At 40.6% G+C, this 27,095-nt stretch overlaps 3 protein-coding genes across 4 annotated transcripts in view; 1 reads left to right on the top strand and 2 right to left on the bottom strand.

Moving 5' to 3' along the window:
- The window catches only part of LOC105188213 (ankyrin repeat domain-containing protein 50-like), a 101,116-nt gene extending 92,097 nt beyond the window's left edge, over positions 1-9,019 (top strand). For both annotated transcript variants that reach the window (XM_025302217.1, XM_025302218.1), the window contains exons 4-5: positions 7,849-8,090; positions 8,324-9,019. In XM_025302217.1, the coding sequence (XP_025158002.1) occupies positions 7,849-8,090; positions 8,324-8,875 (794 nt within the window). In that variant the 3' untranslated portion in view covers positions 8,876-9,019. The remainder of the gene's footprint in view (positions 1-7,848; positions 8,091-8,323) is intronic.
- A 5,264-nt stretch (positions 9,020-14,283) lies between these two features.
- On the bottom strand, positions 14,284-15,498 carry LOC112589336 (uncharacterized). Its single transcript, XM_025302220.1, has one exon. It carries the CDS (start codon positions 15,496-15,498, stop codon positions 14,284-14,286), a length of 1,215 nt encoding a protein of 404 aa, XP_025158005.1.
- A 163-nt stretch (positions 15,499-15,661) lies between these two features.
- On the bottom strand, positions 15,662-17,904 carry LOC112589335 (uncharacterized). Its single transcript, XM_025302219.1, has 2 exons — positions 17,587-17,904; positions 15,662-17,353 (listed from the first exon to the last, which is right to left on the bottom strand). Exons 1-2 carry the CDS (start codon positions 17,902-17,904, stop codon positions 15,662-15,664), a joined length of 2,010 nt encoding a protein of 669 aa, XP_025158004.1.
- Positions 17,905-27,095: the final 9,191 nt, after the last annotated feature.

The raw sequence follows: 27,095 nt of genomic DNA, 5'->3' as shown, positions 1-27,095 counted from the left end.
CTGCAAATTGCCCGACACCAAGCTTTGATGTTAGAACACAAGGCGAAAGAGGACACAGTTGGCTACAGTTTTGGTATCAAGTTCTGATCGAACTTGCTGCCAATTTGCGCTCAATTTGCACTCGTTTTGCTCACTGGGTATGAATCCACATTAGCAAAGAAGCCGAAAGTTCCAAAGGCAGTGGTCTATTACGTCTGGGTAGGCATTCTGAGAGATGTGATTGTGAGTCCATACTTCTTTGAAGGAAACGTCAATACAGCAAACAATTTAAGATTTTTTCAAAATGATCTGCCTAACCTGTTGAGACATGTCGATAATGACGTACTCAACCGAATGTGGTTTCAACAAGACGGAGCACCAGCTCATAGATCTCGAGCTGTTACAGAATACTGAAATGAAAGATTCCTGAATAGATGGATATAGGCAGCCAAATTCAAGAATGGCGTCCAGGATCACCCGACTTGACGTCTTTAGATTTTTATTTCTGGGGATACATTAAAGAAGAAGTTTTTTCAGAACAACCTACGACTGGAGAAAATATGAAAGACCGTATCAGAGAAGCATGCAGAAATAATAATGCAGGTGTTCTTAAAAAAGTTAGAGACAATTTTCGACATAAACTAGAGCTATGCATACAAGCAAATAGCCAGGTTTTCGAACACCTAAAGTAATTAAACGCAAGCTCAGATCTTGCCTTGACTGGCTGAGTCATTTACCGATCTTGCCTTGACCGGCCGGACCGTGCCCCGATCTTGCCTTATAAGTTAAAAAATATTTAACAGAAAGTACTTTATTATTAGGTTTTTGGAAAGCTCTTGATGTAAGCTAGAAGAATATGTTATGGAAAGTAGGTAATTCCATTTAAGAAATTGAAGGTGACCTTCACATGATCTTCAAGCAACTATTCAAGGTCACACTAATGGCACCATCTTATGTCCCCTTCGAAACCATACAACTTTTGTCTAAAATTTTTTTCCATCTGAGCAATTTCTGCAATAATATTCGAAGTGGAAGTATTAAAATAGGACACCCCATATATAGCGCCCTGACTTTTGTTAATTTGATGATTTTGAAATTTACAAAATCTTCAATTTAACAAAAGACAAAACGCTATTATAACAATCTATTCTCGAGACCAAATAGAGTAAAAAAGTCTGGTATTATCTTTTCTTCCGACAAATAATTAGCAAGATATCGTAAGTTACATATTGGAAAAGTTACTAAGTTTTCCTTAAATATCTCAAAAGTATTAGGCAAATAAAAAATGTTTCAGACAAAAGTATTCAAATTAATATACAGTATCGGCCAAAAATATATCGGCTTTAGGATTTTTGAACATAACTTCCTTTACAGCAAAAAACCTACTATATTCAAATTTTTACAGCAGATAGCTGGTATCATGTATACTTTGTGTGTAATGTATGAGAAACTTTGACAACATATACTATGATACTCAAAGCTATTTATTGCTTGTCCCAAAATCATCCGTTGACAACCTTTGTGTACTGGTTATGTTTATGTATTTTGCTATTTCAACACGGCTGTAAACATTAGTTTAGTATATGGCGACGACTCTTGGTGCCCGAAATGTGAACAAACGACAACGGAAAGCTATCGTAAAGAATCGCAAACAAGGGCGGACGCATAAAGAACTCATCCAACAGTTTGGCATTTCCAAATCAGCGGTGACCAAATTGCTTAACCCTTTGAAACATACATTTCTCTTTTTAATTAATTTTTTATGAAAATTTGCATATAACTGTTTTTGGTGTCGTTGATTACGCATCCGCTGTCGGAATTTCGAAATTCAAAATGGCGAGTCCAATATAGTGGATCAAATTTTAAAAGATTTTCGATTTCCATAAAAATTTATATATAGGCGTTTTTGGGATCGTTGATTACAAATTCGCTGTCGAAATGACGATATTCAAAATGGCGGAACCAATATGGCGGACAAAATTTTAAGACTTTTTATTTCCATGAAAATTCACACATAGATGTTTTTGAAGTTGCTGATTACGGATTCGCTGTCGTCTGTGCATAAAAGGAAGAAGCTTTGTGGCTGTTCAAAACAAAAATGAAAAGTCCAAAAAAATGAAATAAGAGAAAATAAAAAATGATGAAAGCATTAAAATAAAAAAAGATAAAAAAGAAGCGAAAAGGACAACGACAAGAGACAAAATAAATAGCAAAAGGGCAAAAGATAACAGAAACTAAAAAACAACAACAAATGGAGAAACAGAAACAAAATATTGAAACAATAAATAATAAGACAAAAATAAAAATTTTCATAAATAAAAATAGACTTTTTTTAAATTTTTTTAATTTTCCGGCATTGAGTATTGTTAATTATTGGATTTTATAGGTTGGCAAAATTGTTTCAATTCTGATTTATAACGGATTTATAATAGCGATCCTGAAAATATTTATATACCAATTTACATGAAAATAAAAATTTTTTTAATTTTTGGTCCGTCATATTGGATCCACCAACTTGAATTTCGAAATTTCGACAGCAGTTCCAGTAAGATTCGTTATCAGCGACCCCAAAAACTTCTATATATCAATTTTTATGGAAATCGAAAATTTTTTTAATTTTGGTCCGCCATAATGAACCTATCATTATGAATTTTGAATTCCGTCAGCAGATTCATAATCAGCTACTAAAAACCGTTAAATGTAAATTTTCATGAGAAACTTTTGAATAGAAAAATGAATCTTCAAAGTTTTAAAAAATGTTGCATATATGTAACACTATGCCACAAAGGGTTAAACATTTAAAGGTCCAAAAAGGTTCTGTTAATAAGAAAACAAACGGTCGACCGCATTATACTACTTCTCTCGTCGATCGCAACATTTTACATATACAGTCTGTAAAGTAAGAGCGTGTACGGCATAAACGGCAGTTGGCTTCAAATATCGTCCTAGCTTTTTTGTGAGCCGATAGATGAAATCTTTGTCGTGAATGCTTTGTCACAAAAGATTCAGTTGGCGTCGAACTCTAACACGAGAAATACGTTAACCGCCATGAGTGCCGCATACGCATCGCGCTACGAGGCTGTGTTCTTTTGTTCCCACCCCAAAGGTCCAAAAATATCATATGCAGTGGCTGCTAAATACATGGAAAAGTCAAAATCGTTCGTCGCTAAGTGGGTTCAGCAATATAAGAAGATCAAAAATATCGATGACTTACCAGAATATGGTTCGATAGGCAAAGTGACGCCGAATATGGAAAAAAAATTGTGAATTTGTTTAAGCGGAACCCGACCTTAATGCTTAAAATTTATGAGAAGTGTTTGTTGTCGACTGCTGAACGATGCTGAACGATGCTTCATAAAAAAAAAAACGAGGACTGGATCTTACAGGAAGACAACGACCCAAAACACCGGAGCAAGCTTTGCATCGAGTGGAGAGAGCAGTCCGGCATAGTCACACTTGATTGGCCATCGCAGTTACCAGATGCAATTCCCATTGAAAATGTATGGGCATATCTCAAGCACAAGCTTCGAGGAAAGAGTGTGCACTTTGAAGCAGCTGACATGACAAATTCGTCTCATTTGGAGGTCTTTACCGAACGAATAACGCAGTCAATTTAGTGGAAAGTATACCTCGGAGATATCAGGCAATTATCAATGCCGGTGGTAACTGGACTCATTATTAATGGTATAGCATTTTTCTTCTCATGGAGTACAACAAATCCATGTACTTAAAAATCATTAAAAATAAATTTTTCTACACATTAACCCGTACACGCTCTTACTTTAGAGACTGTATCTCGTAGCAGCTCACATCTCACAGCGTCGGACATTGTAAAAAGAAACATTAACTCTAAGACAGTCCAATCCATCTATACCATCGCCTGTTAGACGCAGGATTACATGGTCGACGACCTGTGAAGAAGCCATTTATTTCTGCAAAGAATCAGAAAGCGCTAGTAGATTGGTCCAAAGTACATCTTAACTAAACATCATGACAATGGTCTGACGTTCTCTGAAGCGACGAAAATCAATTAGTCTGTTTAGTGTCGGAAGTTTAGGTAGTGGCGGAATAAAACAAGTTCGTCGTCCTGAAGACAAACGCTTTGACTCCAAATACCAACTTTCTGCAATAAAGCATGGATGCTATTCAGTTATAGTGTGGGGTGCTTTCTCTGCAAAAGGAATGTGTCTCCTTCATAAAATGGATGGCATCATGGATTAAACAATGTATATAAACATCCTCCAAAATGTAATGCTTCCATATGCAAAATGTTTCCTTGGTAGCGATTTTATCTTCCAACAAGACAATGATCCGAAACATCGAGCAGTTAAAGTGCAGGAGTGGTTTTGACGCCATCGCATAACTCTCATGGATTGGCCAAGTCAATCCCCTGATATAAATATCATAGAATCGTTGTGGGAAGGACTGGAGAGACGTTTGGCAGGAAAGCGAGCTACGAATGAGGCCCAGAGATTCTCCCCACTTGAAGAATGGAAAAAAATCTCTCAAACTACAATTGATGCACTCATTGATTCCATGCCCAGACGTTGTCAAGCTGTAATCGATGCAAAAAATTTTGCTACGAAATATTAGAGAAATACTATTTCATTTAAATTATGAATCTAGTGCACCTCTGTTTACATGGAATATAGGTTATTATGGAATATAGGCGTTATGGCTATTAAAGTTTACTATTCATTTTAACGTACTTTGGACATTTAAAATAAAGTTATTTTTTCACGAGTTATTGTTTATATTATTTGATTAAAAGTATTTTGTTCGGTAAGCTGTACCTGTTATTAAAATATATTATGACTTAATACATATATATACACTTTAAACTTTAAAGTTATGCTCAAACATCTTAAAGGTGATATATTTTTAGCCGGTACTGTAAATCATAACAAAAAACTAAGAACTGTAAAAGTGAAATGTGAGAGATATCGATATATCGTCGGATCTAGTACTTAAGAAAATCGGACATTTCATATTTAATAACCTAATATATAATATAATATTACCAATAAGTGTATAAAAGTGTATAAAAGTGGATAAAAGGAGAGAGAGGAAGAAAGAGGGAAAGAACAGGAGACAGTGGGATGAGGAAAGGAGAGAGAGATTTAGAAGGGAAATTGGAAAGATATAGGGAGGACAGGAAGGCATAGACGAGGAGGAGGTAGTGTATGACAGGATAAGGAAGGCCATGAGGAGCAGTGAGGAAGGGAGGGAAGGGGAGGGAGAGAATAGAAGAGGGTGGTAGGGCGAGGAATGCAGAAGGAAGAAAAGGGTGGTGAGAGGAGAGCTAAAAAGATGATGGAAAGGGGGGAGGGGAAACGGGGGGGAATACGGGGAAAGAAAGAAAGAACATAAAGGGCTATGTGATAGGAAGAAAAAAGAGAAGAGGGAGAGAATGGAGAAAGAAGTAGAAGGAGCTAGGACAGAAGGGAAAGTATGGGAAATTTTAAAGAAAGAAAGGAAGAGAGGAGGGATAGTAAACGAACAGACTGGAATGGAGGAGTAGAAGGACCATTTCATGGGACTACTAGGAGGAGTGGAGAGGAAGGTGATGAGAGGGGAAGCAGGAAGAAGGAAGAAAGATGGAGAGGAGGAATTAGGATGGGAGGAAGTGAAAAGGGATATAAAAGGAATGAAAGATGGAAAAGCGATGAGGAGGAACAGGATTCCAAATGAGGTATGGAGATATGGAGGAGTGGAGTTGTAAAGATGGGTGTGGGAGGTGTGCAAGAGGGTATGGAGGGGGGAGAGATGACCGGAGAATTGGAAGGATGGGTTATAGTCCCAGTGATTAAGAAAGGAAGAGGAGATAAGGTGACAGACTATAGGGGAGTGACACTAACGCCGTCGCTGTACAAAGTGTACGCGGTGGTATTGGCGGAAAGATTAAGGGAAGAAGTGGAGGAAAGAGAGCTGCTATCGGGAAGCCAAACGGGATTCAGGAAAGGGTTGGGGGCAACAGATCAGGCAACAGATCATGCTCTGACTATGTGATAAACAGGCAGTTTGTTGGGAAAGAAGGGAGGAAAGTTGACGGCAATATTTGTGGACTTAAAGGCCGCTTTTGACTCGGTGATAGGGAGAGGTTGATAGGAACAATGAAGGAGAGGGGAGTGAGGGAGAGACTGGTGGACAGAGTGGAAGAAATGCTGAGGGAAACAAAGAATAGAGTAAGGATAGGCAGGACAATGGGAGAAGAGTTTTGGACGGTAAAAGGCGTTAGAGAGGGATGCCCACTAAGCCCAATACTGTTTAACCTAATGTTAGCAGATTTAGAGGAGGAGATTTCGAAAGGGAGGTGGGAGAGTAAGGATAGGTGGAGAAAAGTGTACGCCTTATCCTATGCAAACGACATAGTGATGATGTCAGAGAAGGAGCAAGAGATGAAAGCGATGATAAGCAGGCTGGAAGGATACCTAGAAGGAAAGAGGCTGGAAATGAACACAAGGAAGACAAAGGTGATGAGATTCAGGAATGGAGGAGGAAGAAAAAAGAGGAGGGAGTGGAGGTGGAAAGGCAAGAAGTAAAGGAGTACAAATATTTGGCCTATGTGATGCAAAATAATGGGGGACAGGAGGCACAGGTAAGAGAAGGAAATAGGAAAGCGATGGTAGCGATGAGGAAGTGTGAGATATAGGTAAGAGGTTATGGGACAAGAACTGGGGAAGAAGGATATGGTTATACGATAAATTAGTGTGGACGGTAATGTCTCATTGGATATGGAGCGGAATTATGAGGGCGAAAAGAAAGGAAGGAAATAGAAGGGGCTCATGAAAGATATATAAGGTGGACGATGGGAGCGGATTGGAGTACGCCAGGCTATATGATAAGAGAAGAAGAGAGGGAGAGAGAAGATGAGGGGGAGAGCAGGAAAAATGGCATTTGGAAATGGAACTTTGAGAGAAGGTTGCAAGAAGGCAAGGGGAGGTGCCGAGAAGGTGCTGGAAGGAGATGAGAGAGAGATGGTGGGAGAGAGAAAGTAGTAGGAAAGTGGGAACAGGAGAGAAAGGAATTTATGAGAGAGAGGGAGATAGGAAAAGAAGAGTAGAGGATGATGGAGTATGAGACAATAGAAGAAAGAGACAGGGGAGCACAGAAGGAAGAAAGATGGGAAAAATAAGAGATTCCAGGTACAAATGGTACAGGTATATAAAGGGGAACGGGATACCGGCATATTTGAAAAAAATATGGGCAGAGAAGAAATGGAGAAAGGTGTTAATGTTTAGGATGGGCAATGTGATGAGGGAGGGAAGGTACTGGGAAGAATAAGAAAGGAGAATGTGTAGGATGTGTGGAGGGAGGGAAGAAACGTGGGAACATGTGTGGAAAGAGTGTACGAGATGGGGGGAAAGGGAAGGAGAGGGGTGGGGAAACGCGGTGGAGAGGATGCTGGGAGAGGAAGGGAAGGGGGAGGGATGGATGAGAGAGGTGGAGCTATGGAGAGAGGGAAAGGGAGGAAAGATGGAGGTGGAGGCGAGGGGAGGAAAGGATAAATGAAGGAATGAATAAGTGAATGAGGAGAGAGTATGAATGTGAGGAAACGGAGGTCAACGGTAAATTATAAGGTAGATTAAGCGATCGTAGTATATAAGTATGCGTAGTATAAGCGAATAGTTATAAGTAGTGATAAGATAGTGGTAAGATAGTTTTAAGAATAAGGGAGGGAGAGGGATGTGTGTGTGAGGAGGGGAGGAGTAGGCAGGAGCGTTAGTGGATAAGAAGGATGAGGTAGAAAACTAAAGGATAAGGAGAGTTATTGTAGAAAAAATTGTAATCCCGATGGGGAATCAATAAACTTTTACATATAATATAATATTAGCTTAAACTACAACTAAAACAGCATAATCTTTTCAGGTGGTAGCAGTAGTACTACTTCTATAACTTCTAATTCAACAATTGAAACCAAGCCTTCTTCGGCAATTTTGAACCCTTTATCAACGCAGTATAGTACAGGAGAATCGCCAGATTCAACAAAACGACGCAGTTGTATTTCTCTAGGAAATAATTCAAATAATAGCAAGTCAAGCAGTAATTTAACTAGTAGCACTAAAAGTGATCAAGGAAAACTTAATCAAAATTCAATTGTTAACTATCAGGTAATTAATATGTGACAATAATTGAATTGAATAATTGATACATTTGCTTTTATTTATGCATAAAATTAAAACCGTTACAAAATTTCATTCTGTTTCCAGTAAATTACAGTGTTATCATTTTAATTATTATAATATTGTTGTTATATATTTTAATCTTACAGAATAATAATTAGATACATTATATAGATTAGTTTATTGAGATCTCTGATATTAATTGATTTTTATAATTGCAGATACCATTATCTTTCACACAACAATTACAACAATGTTCAAGGGGAACAAAAAATAGGCCACTCAGCAAATTGTTGTCACCTTTAAAAAGCGAACCGCAGAGCCCTATATATGCTTCACCACCACATTCTCCATTAAGCGACAGTTTTATTCCTTACTCACCCACAAATAGAAGTTCACCAAGTATTCAACCAGTTGTCAACGTAATACAAAGTCAGTTATATGAATCGTTGTTGATGAAAAATTATAATATACCCCACAAAACACAAACAGAAAGATATAATAATTCGACGGTTATATATGAACCAATTAACATCAGACCTGTAGAAAAGCATAATGCTGCTAAACCATTTGATCTAACGAATGAAATATTAGGTTTAAGTATTGAAAAGAACAAACAAAGTAGACGCGATATTTCGAAAACTTTCGATAAAAGAAATTCAACCGATACACATTTCTCACGAGATACCCACATGAGAATAATATTAGGAAATAACGGAGCTGGTATTGGTAGAAATGTTAAATATACCTCAGACCATACACCCGGAAGGTAAATTAGTAACATTATATAACATAAAAGTTTGTATCACACTAATATTATAATTATAATTTTCTCATGAGACATACATTTAATAAATCTTTATTGTAATAATATATTAGTTGTCAAATTCAGACATCATATAAACAGCAATATTACAAACTGAAATATTTTTAAATAGATATTTACAATTGTAATTAATTATTTAATAAAGCAAGTACATCGATTATATAAACTTTCCATATCAAGAAACACAATAATATTTCATGTTAAGGCTCCTGATCCCTTTACTGAAAATGCTCTGCGTTGACAGTGGAGACGCAGTGGGACGCAATTTCAGCGGCAGAAATGAAAACCTTCTGCAGCGTATTCACTGCATAGTAAATCGAGTAGGTTCTGTTACGTGCTATGAGTGGCATAAGATAAAGGTAAATATTCACCTTTACACAGTCCGCGTGAAATGATCTCCGGTTGACCTTGATGTTAACCTTGACCCTTAAGGATGTCAAAGTCATAAACTTTTCCCGTCGCTCGTTCTTCATTAAAAAATTATTAACAAAAGAAGTTTTATAAATTGAACGTAATCTTTCTCTCTAAGCGAGAGCTTTTTCTTTATAGCTTTTTCCTTATAGCTCGCTCGCTCCTCGTCGTTCGCGCTCGCTCGCTCTTCGTCGCGCTCGCTCGCCTCTTGTCGCTTGCGCTCGCTCGCTCGCCTCTTGTCGCTTGCGCTCGCTCGCTCCTCGTCGTTCGTGCTCGCTCGCTCCTTGTCGCGCGCGTTCGCCTCTTATTGTTTACGTTGCCCCTCGCCGCGCGCGCTCGCCTACCGTTACTCGCTGACTCCGCCTGTATCAAATGTCTACGTGCTTACTGCGGTCGCCCTCCGCTCTCTACGCGCTCGTTGGCTCACATGTTTTAATTAATAACTCGATAACTATTGGCAATTTGACATTATGGTACATAACTTTTCTTCTCGGCTACACCCAATCTATCTCCAACTTTCATCTGCATGATCAGCTATCAAACACCCTGTATGCGCGGGGGAGGGGCTCCGCCCTACCCCGGTTGGGGCCGGGCCCGCTCCCCTACAAATCCTCCCCTCCCTGACTAGCAGGGAGGGGGGGGTAAGGAGGGAGGGCGGATGTCCTCTCCCTCCTTGACAGGAGACACTAGAAGGCCAACCGGCGGGGGGTAACCCTCGTCGGGGACCGTGCCTGGATTCCCTTCGTGGAACAGGGCGCGGTACACAGATGGCGAGGGGCTCCCGGAAGGGAGCCCTGGGGCCGGGGGGTTGGGGAGGGAATACGGGAGTAGTTCCCCCGACTCCCCTCCTCACGGTCCGACAGGTAGACATCCCGCAGGGGTTTTAGTCGGTAAGAGTCCGACATAACCCCCTTCCCCCCCAAGGGGAGGGGGTATCCATGATGGATTTCCCCTGCGTGACCAAAAAAAAAAAGGGGGGCTCCGCCCCTCTTCCGCACCCCCTCCCCAAAAAACTAACCCTAACCTAACCTAACCTATCTATTGAAATATGGTAAATTATACATTCTTATGTTGTTTTTTCTTTAGGTTAGGTTAGGGTTAATTTTTTAGGGCAGGGGGTGCGGGAGGAGGGGCGGAGCCTCTCCCCCAGCGCATATACGTATACTTTTTCGTGTGTATACACACTGCATGTATGTATGTATGATACAAGATATGTATATGTATAATAAGTTAAATAAATATGTATAAAGTTTAAAGTCTTTATCACTGTTTTTCTCAGAAGTTATTACTTCTATAGTAAAAATGTATAAAACATAAAGTCTATATTTTGAAGAGACTTACAATTTTTACTTGAAATATTTTTTGAAATTTCCAGTATTTGATAAAATAATTGACAAAAATATTAATTTTTAATTTTTGTTAATAATTTTTTAATGAAGAACGAGCGACGGGAAAAGTTTATGACTTTGACATCCTTAAGGGTCAAGGTTAACATCAAGGTCAACCGGAGGTCATACCATTTCACGCGGGCTGTGTAAAGGTGAATATTTACCAAGATAAAATATAGGGAAGTACTTGTATAAACAAAGGATGACGTCTGATGACTGAATTTTAATGGACAGTGAATCTGTGTTTGTTTTGGTCTCACTATCAGATAGTTGACAATCGCGGCTGCTGGCACAGGCCAACGGTTATCTTATCTCTTATGATTCACCTTTTATGTGTCTTTCCTTTCACACAATGTCTTTACGGGCCCGCATATATTATTGTAACCTTTTTGCTATTTTGTGTTATGCGATATGTAAGCCAATTTTACAAAAAGATAACATAATATAACATAATGTTAGACATTATATTACATTTATCATTGCATGTTGCCGTAGGATTAGCTTACATGTGGCATAACGCAAGGTCAATAATATACGCTACGACAATAGGTGTACTGTGGTCCTTAGCTGGAGATAGAAAAATATTTGGAAGCTTGGGATGACTCGTAGCAATGACGCAGCGAAGCCAACGGGCTCCCACTCTTAACAAATTTCAATATGGTTATATACGTATACGCATATGTATACAATTTATACATGATAATTGTACGCGTCTATTCTTACATTATGTACAATAATAAAAGATAACATATTAGTAAATATGATAAAAGAAAACATGTCAACAACCATGACTGAAAGATTTATAATTTTTTGTTTTTGCACTTACAAAAGATCTCAAATATAAATTATTTATTTAGTTTCGATAAGTATCTTTTACATATTTTATCGACCAATGTGTAAAGTAATACTATAGGTTACTCAATGTTGCGGGTTGAATCCGAATCGTTAACCTGTTGAACGCCGGGATCACCCAGACCTTGGGCGCGAGAGCGAGTGCGGCTGTTGACGACGAGAGTCAGCCAAAGGAGAGGACCGATCTGTTCTCGGGGCAATAACTTGCTTGAGTCGCCGATTTCGATGCGTTTTATTTGCTTTGACCCGGTACAGCGGCTTGCAGATCGCGGACAATGAAGCTGCGCCTCAATAACGAGACGGCGAAAAGTAATCACACACCGAAGCGACGCGTTGTAGAGATTCGACGATAGCCGAGCGGAACTTGAGAGAATTGAGTTCGAAAGCCGGATTCTACTGAACTCTATTGTCATGATATCGATCGTGATATTTATAATTTTATATCTCTGATGCGGCTCAAGCCGATTGGCAGATTTGTACAAATCGTTGTTTGGCTGACACAAAGATCTTAACGGTAAATACATTGTTTTGCCGTTAGTCACGAGACATTAGGCTATCGCAAGTTTCTTCTGATGGAAAGAGTGTTATTGTCACCGACACAATGAGACAGTGTAACGCGCCGAGACAATACCAAGCGGCAAGACAAACATCGAGCAAATAATTCGCTTGTAAACATGGGTAATTTGTCCGAGCAGTGACTCGATGTTACCGGCGTCCAGCACACGCTCCGCGAGAATCCGCTGGACGATTTTAATGAGCACGCAGAACCGCCGATATGATTTTCCAATTCGGAACATGCCGCCCGCCTTGAAATAGTAGTTTCAAAAGACTGCTTAGTTTGAGCCGAAAGAAAATAATAGCGCGTGAAGCAATAATAAAATGTACTCACGGGTCAGCGCAACTAGCTCTGGCCGCCTTGAAACGGAGCAAAAACAAAACAAAATAAGCGAAAGCATCTTTTTAAAGTAACGCAGCTTACAACTAACGCACGTTACCACGAACGCAACTTATAACTAACGCATTTTACCACGAACGTAACTTATAAATAACGCATTTTGCATAGAACGCTAAACGAATGCAATAACCAATTAAGTAGGTAAATCGAGACGAAACTTAAATATAACGAGACGGGTCACTGAGCCTTCGCATCGCAATCAACCGGCAACACGCATAATTTTACTATCGGACGCTTATATTCCGAAACAGCGGTTCTAACGGTCACAACACGGGTCAAACCATCGGGACCAGGATGACACGCTGTGACTCGTGCTAACTCCCATTTGCAGGGAGGAAGCGAAGGATTGCGAATGAGAACGAGTTGATTTAATTTTATCGATGAAGTTGGGCGACGCCATTTACTTCTTTGTTGCAACGTGTTGACGTAATCGTTGTACCACAACTTCCAGAAACGTTCTGTTAACTGACGCACGAGTTGCCACTGGGTGAGGCGATTCTCGTTCACATCGAGAAGCGACGGCTCAGGATTGACAATATAGCTGATCCGATTAAAAAATGACCGGGAATCAGCGATTCATAATCGTCGAGTGAGTCGGTAAGAGGCGCTATCGGGCGCGAATTTAGGCAAGTCTCTACGCGACAGAGAACTGTGGTAAATTCCTCGAACGTCAACGTGTGGGTCCCCAGGACGCGACGCAAATGGTGCTTGACGCTGCGGACTCCTGCCTCCCACAGCCCGCCAAAATGCGGAGCTGACGGAGGGATAAAATGCCAGGAGATGTTATCGGTGGCTATTGCACTTTGGACGTTAGGATCGCGAATCGTGACACGATAGGCGCTCGTTAATTCTCGATCCGCACCGACGAATGTTGTTCCGTTATCCGAATAAATAGATTGAGGTAGCCCACGGCGCGAACAAAATCGTGAGAAAGCGCCGAGAAACGCCGGAGTTGAGTAATCCGCGACTAACTCAAGATGTATGGCACGAGTAGCCATACAAATAAACAGCGATGTAGGCTTTACGCGAAGCGATGCCGCGACCCGCAGAGGCCCGAAATGACACCGACCCGGCGTAATCGAGACCGCAATGCTGGAATGCGCGTTTTGGAGCGACTACACGAACCGAGGGAAGCGCGCCCATCAATTGGGACGGCGTCTCGGCTCGTTCGCGAGCGCATGTGACACACCGATGAATGACTGAGCGCACGATACTGCGAGCGCGAATTATCCAGAAGTCTCGGCGCAAACCACTCAACGTGAGTTGTAACCCGCCATGTAACGATCGTTGATGAGCATTGTCTATTATAAGGATAACAAGAGGATGTGCCGCAAGGAGAAGAGGATGTCGAGTAGGAGACGAAAGAAGCGAATTTCGCAGTCTTCCACCGACGCGAAGAAGTTGATCGGAATCAAGGAACGGGTACAAAGCAAGTATCGGACTCTTTGTAGGAAGACTCGTCCCGTCGCGCAGAGCACGTATTTCATCAGGAAAGAGTCGAAGCTGAAGTGCGCGGAGCCAAAACGTTCGGGCTGTCCAGCACTCGGCTGCCGTAAGGGCGAACCCATGAGGATCTTGAGCTGGCTCAACCCTACGTTGGCGGCAGCGAGTGACGAATCGAAATAGATATGCTGTGACTCGGAGAAGCTTCGGCCAAGAAGAAAATCTGCAAAATATTTTGAAGGGATCCTGCTGCGCAGCGAGGTGAACGTGAACTCTCTTTATTTCAAGGTCAAGATCCGCGGGAACTCAAGGGTTCCGCAATGGCCAGTCAGTCTCAGACGACTGCAGCCACGGCGGACCTCGCCACCAGAGCTCATGAACTAACAGCTCGTCACCGAGGAGTCCGCGGGAAACGCAATCGACAGGATTTTCGTCTGTCGGTACATGACGCCACTCTGTATCAGGCAGGCGTGTCTGCACATCGGCAGTCCGGTTGGCCACAAAAGTTTTCCATTTAGACGGCTGCTGCAGGAGCCAGGCCAGAACGATAATAGAATCCGTCCAACAAAAACACGGAACAGTCTCGTAACCAAGCGATCGCCGAACGAACTCCATTAAGCGCGCGAGCAAGACCGCAGCCGAGAGCTCCAACCGAGTCACACTTATAGTATGAAGCGGAGCAACTCTTGACTTGCCCGCTAGCAATAAAATAATTATTTCTCCAGAACATATTACGACCCTCGCATAAACGACTGCCGCGTAGGCCACGTTCGAGGCATCGGCGAAACCGTGAAGTTCGACTAGTTGGGAGTCCGTGCCGAGCCCAAACCAACGCGAGATTTGAAAATCATTGAGACATGAGAGGCGCGAAAAAATGATGTGCCAGCGTTCCTGTAATTTAACCGGGAGAGCTTCATCCCATGCGAGACCTTCCCGCCAAAGTTGCTGCATGAATACTTTTGCGGTAATAGTGATCGGAGTGACCCAACCGAGCGGGTCATAAATTTTAGCAATCGCCGCCAGAATAGCCCTTTTACTTTTCGGAACACGTCCTTCGAGAGACACCGTCACCTTGAAGTTATCTCGCGTCGGATCCCATCCGATGCCCAGAATCTTCAATTTCTCGTCAACCTGCAAGGACTTAATGCATGCCAAGCCATGCCCGTGAGCATCAATGTCAGCCAGAAGCTCCGATGAATTACTTGCCCACTTCCTAAGTTGGAAACCCCCACATTGGAACAACGCATCGAGCTGTCGACGTACCTGTAAGAGACGATCGCGGCTGCCGTCTCCGAATAATAGATCGTCGACGTAAATATTATTCCGCAGCAACGAAACAGCAAGAGGAAAGCGAGATCCCTCGTCCTCGACGAGTTGGCGAATTACGCGCAGCGCCAAAAAGGGAGCGCAAGCCATTCCGTAGGTAACCGTCAGTAATTGATAGTCAGTCCGGCGGTCAGTATTCCACAGAATGCGCTGATAATCAACATCTCGCTTGTCTACCCAAATTTGCCGATACATTTTAGCAATGTCAGCGCTGTACACGAATTTATGAATTCGCCACCGTAATATGACCGCGGGTAGGTCTGCTTGCAGCTTTGGCCCAGAAAGCAGATTATCATTCAAACTGCGACCCGTCGTCGTGCGGCTTGAGGCGATAAACACGACGCGTAAATGACTTATTTTACTGTCTGAGCGGTAAACAGGATGATGCGGTATGTAAACAGCGCGTGAGATGCTCGCAGCAGTGACCGGCGCTCGACGCAAGGCCAAGATGCTCGTATTCCGCTAAAAACGCAGAATATTCGGCAAATTGCGTGGGGTGAGCCTGCAAGCGACGCGTCAGCGAGTCCAGCTGGCGTGCCGCCTTGACTCTTGTATCTCCCATGGCGAGCGGAGGGCTCGTTTTGAACGGGAGACGAACGACATATCGGCCCTCGATTGTGCGAGAGTGCGTGGATCGGAAATGATCTTCGCACTGGATGTCCTCGATGCTAAGAACCGAGTGTTTAGGAAGTTCCCAAAATTGTTGAATTTCTTTAGCGAGAATGGACATGTCGCAACAGTGATGCACGGACACACTGAATGCATCTGTCGCCTCAACTGCACCGTCCGACGACAAAACGTGCTGCGCCGGTGCAGCTATAGGACCCGATAGGAACCATCCGAAAATCGAATTCTGCGCGGTGGGTTCGCCGAAACGGCCTTCACGACGTTCAGCGAGAGTAACGACGTTGTAAAGATCACAGCCGATGATGAGGTTAATAGGATCGGAACTAATGGGATTTGGATCTGCCCATGGTAAATCAACCAGATGTGGATAACCCGAAAGAGATTCAACGTGTTTCGGCGCGTAACGCGTAAGCCTCTCTAATATAGCGGCGCTTGTGTTATACGAGGGAGACATCGAGTCACGCGGCGAAACAGAGATATCCGTGGCATAACGAACTGTGGCCGCACAAACTCCGCCGACGGCCGACACCTGTACGGAAATGCGCCGTCGTTTCGCATGCAATAATTGCGCCAATTTCTCGGATACGAAGGTCATTTGTGAGCTCTGATCCAGGAGAGCTTGAATGACAACCGTTCGACCGCTCAATCCGATGACCCTTACCCAGGCTGTCGCCAACAGTACTTGCTTAAAAGACTGAACAATAGAAGAAGCGTGCAAGGATTGCACTTCGCATGGTGCTTCGACCGCCTGAGATGACAGTCCTGGATTCGGCTCCACTACTAGTCGATCTCCACCCGAATCCGCACCAGCGTGAAGCATGCTATGATGCCTTTGCAGACAAACCCGATAGGAATGCTTACTACTGCACTCGTTTACCGCGTGATTCGGACTCAGACAGTTATAACATCGCTGATACCGCTTCACGAGGTCACGTCGCCGGAAAACATTCCCGCGCACAAATGTCGGACAAGCACTGAAATAATGGCGCCCCTTACATATCGGGCATCCGCCGAATGCATGCGTGGATGCAGCAGCAACGTGAACTCGCGACGCAGGAGAAGACTTCACCGCCGCAACGTTCGACGAGTTGGCGGCGAAGTCCTCGAGAGCACGCGCGCGACTGGCAAGAAATAAGTTGAGGGCCTCAAACGTCGGCGGATCACTGCTCTCACTCATTCGAACATTCCAGGCCTTCCTGGTTACCGGATCCAATTTGTTATTGACAATATGTACGAGAATATCATTCCAGAGGTCTGCCGGAGAGCGATGTAAAGTATGCAAAGAAGCTACCGCGATGTTCACGTCATCATGAAGTGCTTGCAAATCGGATACAGACTCACGAGAAATCGTTTTGAGATTGAGCAACGCGGATAAATGTTTTGTGATCAGCCGCCGTTTGTTCTCATATCGAGCGAGTAGCGCCTGCCATGCCGCACCAAAATTATCGGCGGTAACCGGAATATTCCCGATACATTCGAGCGCATGACCTTTTACGCATGAAGTTAAATAATGCATCCGCGCGAAATCGTCTAAATCGCGATTACTGATTATGAGCGCGGTGAACCGATCTCGGAATTGCTCCCATTCTTCATAGCGGCCTTCGAATGGCGGCAAACGGATGGGAGGCAAATGTGGGAGTGATATCAAATCCTCACAAGACTGAGAAGAATCACAGGTGGCTCCAGTTCCTCCAAGCACTCGGTTAGAAAATCGTGCGCAGCCTCGAACACTTCCTCGGTACCGTCGCAGTAATGGTCGCGGAAGTAGTCGATCGTCCCTCGGGATGCTTCCGGCATGGCCTTGGTTAGGAGAGCGTGCCCGTCCAAGAATTGCGACCAAGTGTCCTTAAGGATTGTCAGCCTTGAGCGGACCTTTCCGGCCGTCAAATTGTTCTTGCCGATTTTCTTTATATAGTCGATCGTGCGATCGATCACGCGCTTCAACTGAAGCTGTTTTGTATGCAGTTCAGCCATCTTGATTGCCTATCACGTCGTTGTCACGCTCTCGATCCGGCTCGAAGGACCAAATGTTGCGGGTTGAATCCGAATCGTTAACCCGTTGAACGCCGGGATCACCCAGACCTTGGGCGCGAGAGCGAGTGCGGCTGTTGACGACGAGAGTCAGCCAAAGGAGAGTACCGATCTGTTCTCGGGGCAATAACTTGCTTGAGTCTCCGATTTCGATGCGTTTTATTTGCTTTGACCCGGTAAAGCGGCTTGCAGATCGCGGACAATGAAGCTGCGCCTCAATAACGAGACGGCGAAAAGTAATCACGCACCGAAGCGACGCGTTGTAGAGATTTGACGGTAGCCGAGCGGAACTTGAGAGAGTTCGAAAGCCGGATTCTACTGAACTCTATCGTCATGATATCGATTGTGATATTTATAATTTTATATCTCTGATGCGGCTCAAGCCGATTGGCAGATTTGTACAAATCGTTGTTTGACTGACACAAAGATCTTGACGGTAAATACATTGTTTTGCCGTTAGTCACGAGACATTAGGCTGTCGCAAGTTTCCTCTGATGGAAAGAGTGTTATTGTCACCGACACAATGAAACAGTGTAACGCGCCGAGACAATATCAGGCGGCAAGACAAAGATCGAGCAAATAATTCGCTTATAAACATGGATGATTTGTCTGAGCGGTGACTCGATGTTACCGGCGTCCAGCACACGCTCCGCGAGAATCCGCTGGACGATTTTAATGAGCACGCAGAACCGCCGATATGATTTTCCAATTCGGAACACTCAAGATTTGCAGAACGGAAATGCATAAAATAAAATGTAATGATATATAGTATCTGGTGAATATGGCGGGTGGGGTAAAATTTTCCAATTCAATCCTTTCAAGTATTTTCGGACCGGTTTTGCAACGTGAGGCTTATCATTGTCGTGTAGCAGAATCAGCTGTTGTGCCTATTATCCCATTTCAGTCGTTTCTCTTTTAAAGCTCGGTTCAAACGTACATATTAACTGCAGTCGGTAACGATTCTCAGTGATGGTTTCAGACGGTTTTAGAAGCTCATAATAAATAACACCTTTCTGATTCCACCAGATGCATAATATAACTTTCGAAGCATGGATATTCCGTTTTGGAGTTTATGGACCTGGTTCACCTGGCATCACTCATGATTTCAATCGTTTGGGGTTGTCGTAGTAGATCCATTTTTCATCGCCAGTGACAATGCGATGCAGAAAACCCTTCCTTTTTTGTCTTTGAAGCAGCATCTCGCACATCACCAAACGTCTTTCAATGTCTCTCTCTCCTTCAATTGATGGGGCACCCAATTTCCTGACTTTTGGCCCATTGCCAATGCATGTAAACGTTTTCCGATGGTAGATCTATCAACATTTAATTTGTTAGAAAAATCTTCGAGCGTTCGACTCGGGTTTTCTTCGAATAAATCTTGCAGTTGTACATCTTCGAATCTTTTAGATGCCCCTTCGCGTTCTCAGTCGCTCACGTCATAATCACCACTTCGAAAACGCCGAAACCACACTTTATATATGGTGCTCGACGAAGCATGATCACCGTAAATATCAACAAGCATTCGATGCGTTTCAACAGCACTTTTCTTCAGAATATAGTAATAGAGTAACACTTCCCGTAAATGCCGCTTCGTTGGAGTAAATGTTGCCATTTTCGACGCGAAAAAAAATTATGTTTACACTTCAAACGAATGTCTACTACTGCGATTCAAAGCTCATAAATATACCTTCAAAACACAAGTATAGCCGTTCCATCAAGCACGAAATTAGTACCACTAGCGATATTTTTCTGAAAAGGGCGGAGACTTATTTCCATACTCAATAATAATAATAATAATTAATAATTTTATTGTTTTTCCTTATTTATATATTTATGAAGCTTTACATTTCCTTATTTATACATTTATCAAGAAAAAAAATTATTCATATAATAATGTTATATATCAGGTGTAGTAAAAAGAAATCCATTATTTTTGCATGAAATTGAAGGCTTTAATTACCATAGTTAGAATGATCCGATTTAGGTCAAATATGCGCCGTTTTGTTCGATAACTTGTTGCCATTTTGAAGGTAATTTCATTATGCCTCTCTCATAGAAGCCCTCGTCCCTATTGGCAAAAAATTGAGACAGTCGATTTTCACAAGCCTCTCTTGAAGCGAATTTTTCACCAGCAAAATTGTTCGCCATGGACAGGAACAGATGGTAATCACTTGGTGCCAGGTCCGGACTATAAGGTGGATGCATAAGAACCTCCCAACCAAGCTCCCGGAGTTTCTGGCGAGTCACTATCGATGTGTGTGGCCTGGCGTTGTCCTGATGGAACACAATTCCTCTCCTATTGGCCAAAGTTGGCCGCTTCTGGGCGATTGCTTCCTTCAGACGGTCCAATTGTTGACAGTACAGTTCCGAGTTAAGAGTTTTGCCGTAGGGGAGCAGCTCATAGTAGATAATTCCCTGCCAATCCCACCAAACACACAGCAAAACCTTCCTGGCCGTCAATCCTGGCTTGGCCACCGTTTCCGCCGGCTCACCGCGATTCGACCACGACCGTTTTCGCTTGACGTTGTCGTAAATGATCCACTTTTCATCACCAGTGACTAACCGCTTCAGAAATGGGTCGATTTTGTTGCGATTCAGCAGCGATTCGCAGATGGAAATTCGGTCCATGAGGTTTTTTTGCGTTAACTCGTGTGGCACCCATACATCGAGCTTCTTTTTGTATCCAGTCTTATTCAAATGGTTCCAGACGGTTTGCTGTGCAATCTTTAGCTCTTGGGCAATCGAAACAGTGCTTACATGACGGTCGGACTCGACAATGTCCATGATTTTATCGATATTTTCGACAATTGGCCTTCCAGTGCGTGGTGCATCTTTGACATCGAAATTACCGGAACGGAATCGACGAAACCAAAATTGCGCGTGATTGGCTGTTACAGTATCAGGACCATAAACACTATTCACATTTTCAGCCGCCTAGCTTGCGTTTTCGCCTTTATCGAAGAAAAACTGTAAAATATAGCGTATTTTCTCTTTGCTAGTATCCATCTTTGACGCGCGCTCAAACAAAACTGAGTCAACTAATCACAAAACTGTCAACAAAGTTTTTTTAGTACGAAATCTCATCTTTCTAACGCCATCTAGTGGAACCCGATCGGACTTATACAACGCGAGATACAGATAACTAAAGCCATCTGTTGGAAAAATAATGGATTTCTTTTTACTACAACTGATAATATCCAAATATTGGTAACAAAAATATGGCAATAATAAAAGTAAATATTGATAAAAAGTAACAAATATGATTTAATAAGTATGACTGTTTTGAAAAAATTTTAAAAAGAGCTACAAGAATATGCAATAAAAAATAGAACGTTCTATTGAAAAAGAAAAAATTGACCTCTATATGATCTTGGCACGTACACCCAAATCAAATCAACGGCATCGTTTTATGTTCCTCTTGGTCATAAAATTTTTGTATAAAGCATTTTTTAATATAGCTAGGTTTTCGAAAAAAAATCAATGCATTACTTAAAATGACTTACACTATATGTATATAAAATTAACAGTCATGTTCGGCATGCATTCTGGCTGTAGTTTTTTGCTTCAAAATCGCTTACAAGAGAACGGTCAGGGGCGTCCCTCACCGATTTGAATGGACATTGAATATGTTGTAGAGGATCAAAAAATATTAGACACGTATTTTTTTATATGTACTTATCTCGAGGTTTAGGGGTTGAAATCACCCCTTGAAGAAAACGGATTTTTTCGTTTTTATCAAATATCTTCTAAAATATGAGAGATATGAAAACATAGTACAATAAATGTAAGAGTTTTACAGTATTTGATGCTCTTTGCACCTGTTAATTCAAATTCTTCAAAATATCAAATTTACACTCCCCGCTCCCCCCTCCACTCATTATTTTCGCAAATTTCAAAAATTTTGTAAGAACAAAAATTAAAGAGCATTGAATTCCGAATCCATCCATATATAATAATAATATGATTCCTCTATTCAATTTTTAGAAAAACAGTACGATGATATCGTGGTAGGCACTGCACTGTGCGAGTAGGTAGGTACTATTACGTGTCGTGTGTTCTTTCTCTTCAGTTGCGCTACGCTTAATAACTTTCTGTGCATAATTTATCCTCCTGCAAGATGAAAACGAATTAATTGTAATATTCCATATATTATACAAAAAAAAACAGTGAGTACAAATAAATGTGCATATGTAGCAACAGTAGCAAATGCGTGTGCAGCGTCGCTATTTATACAGAAATTTCCAATGTATATTTGTATATTTCTTGAAATAAGTATGTTTATTGTAATGGCAAGTCGACACACGATCAAGATGAATTAAAATAAAGTCATAATGCATGAAATAAGAAAACACAGATTCTATTACCTCTGCAAGAAAGAGCAAACGATATGAAAATATAACATAGCATTAACAATTGCTAAACAATATATAATGAAGAGCTTAATACTAATTACGGAATAATAATGTAGAAGAACAGGATAGAGGGGAATAATATATTGTGGATATACACAATAATAAATTGTGGAAGAATAATACTGGCAATAATATATATTTAACAATATATGTGATAAAGAAACAGTACACAATTTGCATATGAACACGCGCGCGAATAATGAATTTGTATTATTTTTATGGTACATATTCGTTGCAAAGGTGATGATTATGAAAAAAATGTGTTATACACAATGATTTTTTACACCAAAAACAAGTAATTATAGCAGTTTGGCCACAAATATCGCATTTTATGTTTAAATCACTTTAGAAGCAAAATTTAACCGGTATTTGAAACTCTGTTGATCTAGTCTATATATATCCACTTTTAAACCAGACATATTTAAATAAATTTAGAAATCTGGGCGACGAAAATTGATGATGCGTTAATGATTGCAATTTCAATATATTATTTCTAACATGAAGATCAATTGCAAGATTTAATAACATAACAGTATCAGAAAAATGTCTAATAAAATTTTTCCATAATCGGAAGCCGTATACATCTAACGGTTGCATTTTTCCTGTTGCACCGGCTGAAATTGTTAGGAAAACAATATCTGTTGCAAAATCTGTTCTCGTCTCCTCAATTATGTTGGAACAATGTCCACTCCAAGAATCTAATAATAATACGGATTGTGGACCAACATTCGGAAAAAATACTTCTTTCAACCAAGTTTTTATATGACTCGATGTTAATTTGCCTGATTTAGAAACCGTAACAAAAATATTAAGTGCTTTGAACATAGTTTCTTTTATTCTAGGACCGAATGTTCCTGTTACTTCCTTCAAATTAATAAAAGGAAGCGATAATAGTCTATCATTTGCAGAAATAGTCGGCTGTATAGTATAACTGTGTGTGGTTGCTGATGTAGATTGTATTACAGCTTCTATATTTTTTAGACCTTTTTGGGATAAAGTACGACCAGAGTGAAATTCATGTTGGAATCCACTCTGATCCGAATTATAAACATTGTCTACGCCGTATCGTTCAATATAATATTTTACAATATAATATTTTACATTTTCAATAAATGTATTACACTTATCTTCTAAATCTGTTTTCGATAACAATGATTTTTTTGTTACAAGTTTTGTTATTTTTCGAGAGACGATATCATATGAAGTTTTGAATCTTTTTACCCACGTTTCGGAAGCTTTGAATCCTACCACATTTTCCTCTTCTTGTGCTCGAGAAGCCCATCGAGCAATGTCAATGTCATGAATAATTATTCTATTTTCAAGCGCTTCATTAAAACGGTTTATTGTATATTCAGAAATTCTTTTTAATTTTTCATCTCTGCTGCCACTTGCACTGATTTGATTCTCCCATCGTCGTAATTGTCACATCGATGTTACTTTTCTGTATCTTCTTTTAACTCCTTCAAGCAATCTTGGTCCTGTTTTACCGCTCTTTCAGTATTCCACAGCTTGCCTTTTATAATCATTCCTGCTTCAACGGAGCTGCAAATAACTTCTTCCTGGAGATATTCTTTTCTCTCATTTCCCTCTAATAAATCAATATTTTCCGCTTCTGGAACTTCATATGTATTGTAAAAATCTAAAGTTTCTTCCTCTTCTATTTCAAATTCCTCTTCATTTTCTATTTCTTTTAACAAATATTCAATCTTCTCCTTCTACCAATCTTCACTTCTACTTTTTTTGGAGTTATCGGACTTTGTGGAAAGTTAAGAGCAATGAAAGTTGTATAGAGTAACATTATAACATTCAAGGGATTAAATTGCATCATTCTGAAAAATATTAAAATGAAATATTTTTCCCGAACCATGATATATAAAATAATATATAAAATAAAACACACTTTATAATTAATGCAATGATTTTCTTATGTTAATCCTGATGCCGTTTCTTCTCTCTGTCAAATATATGTAGTGAATCCAGAATAAATTAATGTCGTGAAAACGGAAAGACAACTCTATATTTACGTATGTAGATATTCTGAAATTGAAATAGCTACACATATTTTTTCTTCAAATTAGTAAAAATTTTCTTTGATTATTAATCATTATTATATATAATTTATAATTTAACTCTTGCTCAATTTTGCTCCATTTCTCCGTATAGTATCACATTACTGATAACTCGACAAACTATTGCAATTCCAATAATATAAAATAGAGAGTGATAAAATATGTAATAATAAATATAAAATAATAATATCAGTTAGTAATAAATACTTATGTATTTAACAAAGAATGTATTAAAAGAAGTTTTAAACACACACATAGAGAGAAAGCAATATGTACTTATAAACTTGCGCTCACAAATAATACGTCGTGAAATGATGGATATTTACTGCGACACTAGCTTGTACTACTGCTTATATATGAAATGTATCTCTACATATTACGCTTACTCATGATTTGCGTCGCACAAAGTGGTTGCTTTCCAGCACTTTAAATAGCTCACATAACTGTAACGTCTACTTGACATTTGATATTCATCTATTATTAGAACTATGACAAAATCGAAAGTAAACAGGATGGAAAGAAGATATGACAATAATACGACGGCACAACACTTTCACGATTGTAGATGTGTATGTGTATATGTGGTGCGTGTGCGTGAAAATAATTACGTTATCAATATCATATTAGATATAATTATGTAATCACGTATGATTTCATGAATGCGGCGTTTTTCACGTGTCTTAGATTCGATGGAAACGCCGCGTTAATAAACATGATTGATTTTGTAATTCATGTATCACTTCCATCGTAGTATTTACGTCTGTCACGACGTGAATCGTGAATGTATGTGTGTTAGTCCTTTTTGAGGTTAATAGATTTAACTAATTTACCCCGGGACGAACTGGTTTGTGTGAATTATGTTTTAACTCGGAACGAAGAAGGATCTTTAGGATTTAATCTGAGGAGACGAATATTTAAGTATCGAATCTTTAATTTTTTACCTTTTACAGTTGAGAGTCAATAAATCAGAGTGTTAAGAATGTTTTCTCTGTGTGTTTGAGTCGTGAAATGCAAGAATGAATCAGTGAATCTCCCTGAATGATATGGAATGAATCTTTCTGAATGAATGAATGATGAATGAATGATGTCCACTGGTCTGCGCGTCGCTTTTTATAGGCAGGTGGTGAGATACCCCGCGCGAGTTCTTACCACCTTATTAGTAGTAGGGGAAGGATATTTTCCATGATATAAAAGTGATAATCAATAACCGTGGTTATGGTATTTATTATCTACCCATTGTTCTTTTAATCTTCTCCGATGAAGAAGCATTCGGTGTCGTATTTATTATGTCTAGACCGAGGATCAAGTGGCCAAAATATCCGGTCTAAATGTTATTGTTGAATTAATTTTATGATTGAATTTAGAAATATTTAAAGTTACGTGGATGTAACACGTCAACCACCACAAAAATAGACACACAAACTTATCATACATAAAATCTAACTTTCATAAAGCGTATACTTATATATTTTTATAAAGGCAAAGCATATAAATATTGTTGTGTATAAATCTATGATTGTTATTAATAATGTTATTATATATTGAAATGTTTTATGATTACATATTCTCCGTATCGATATTAATCGCCTATTATTCGAAAGAAATTCGATGAGGACGTGTTGCGTATATTATCGAGTGAGGTAGGCGCTATGCATAGCGTATTTCGGGTATACACGGACATTTCCATCTATTTTTCGAAAAGTCCGTATCTCGGAAAGTAACATTATTATATATGGTTGGATTGGGAATTCAATGCTCTTTAATTTTTGTTTTTACAAAATTTTTGAAATTTGCAAAAATAATGAGTGGGGGGGAGCGGGGAGGGTAAATTTGATATTTTGAAAAATTTGAATTGACAGATGTAAAGAGCATCAAATACTGTAAAACTCTTACACTTACTATGTTTTCATATCTCTCATATTTTAGAAGATATTTGATAAAAACAAAAAATCCGTTTTTTTTTCAAGGGGTGATTTCCCTAAACCTTTAGATGAGCACATATAAAAAAATACGTGTCTAATATTTTTTGATCCTCTACAACATATCCAATGCCCATTCAAATCGGTGAGGGATGCCCTCGACCGTTCCCTTGTGAGAGCCTAATCGATCTATCTAGATCGAGACTCGAGGTCCTCGACCTGGAGTCTACCCGGCATGTGGAGAGCTTCGCAAAAGCCCTCACAGAAGTCCTCATAGAAACCTTAGGACGGGCCATGCCCAGAAAGAGGCGTTCTAGGAAGTTCAACCAGTGGTGAGCGAAAGAATTGACGATCCTCAAGAAGGACGTCTATAGGAAGAGACAGACTCTCCAGCGGGAAAGCGAAGAATCGACGCACCTCGCAAAACGCTAGGATTACCGTGCACCTTTGCGAAGGTATGGTGTAAGGTTGCGGAAGATAAAGAGCAAGAGCTGGCAGAAATTTATAACGGAAGTGGGAAACTCGGAGCCATGGGGATTCATGTACAAACACGCGGCCTAGAAGCTCCAGGTGAACAAAATGCTAAGCAGCCTTCGTAATGAAAACTCTTCGACCACCAGCCTAGAGGAACGTCTGCTGAACGTCTGCTGAAGTCTTAACATTATCTAGGGAGAGGAGAATGTCGTGAGCGTGGAGCCTCAGGTAGCTCAGTGGTCTAGAGCAGTCGCCCGGCA

This window comes from Harpegnathos saltator, unplaced genomic scaffold, assembly GCF_003227715.2.
Source record: "Harpegnathos saltator strain DR-91 unplaced genomic scaffold, Hsal_v8.6 scaffold471, whole genome shotgun sequence".
Lineage (NCBI taxonomy): Eukaryota > Metazoa > Arthropoda > Insecta > Hymenoptera > Formicidae > Harpegnathos > Harpegnathos saltator.
The sequence above is the reverse complement of the archived record's forward strand: the minus strand, read 5'-3'. Positions and strand labels throughout refer to the sequence as shown.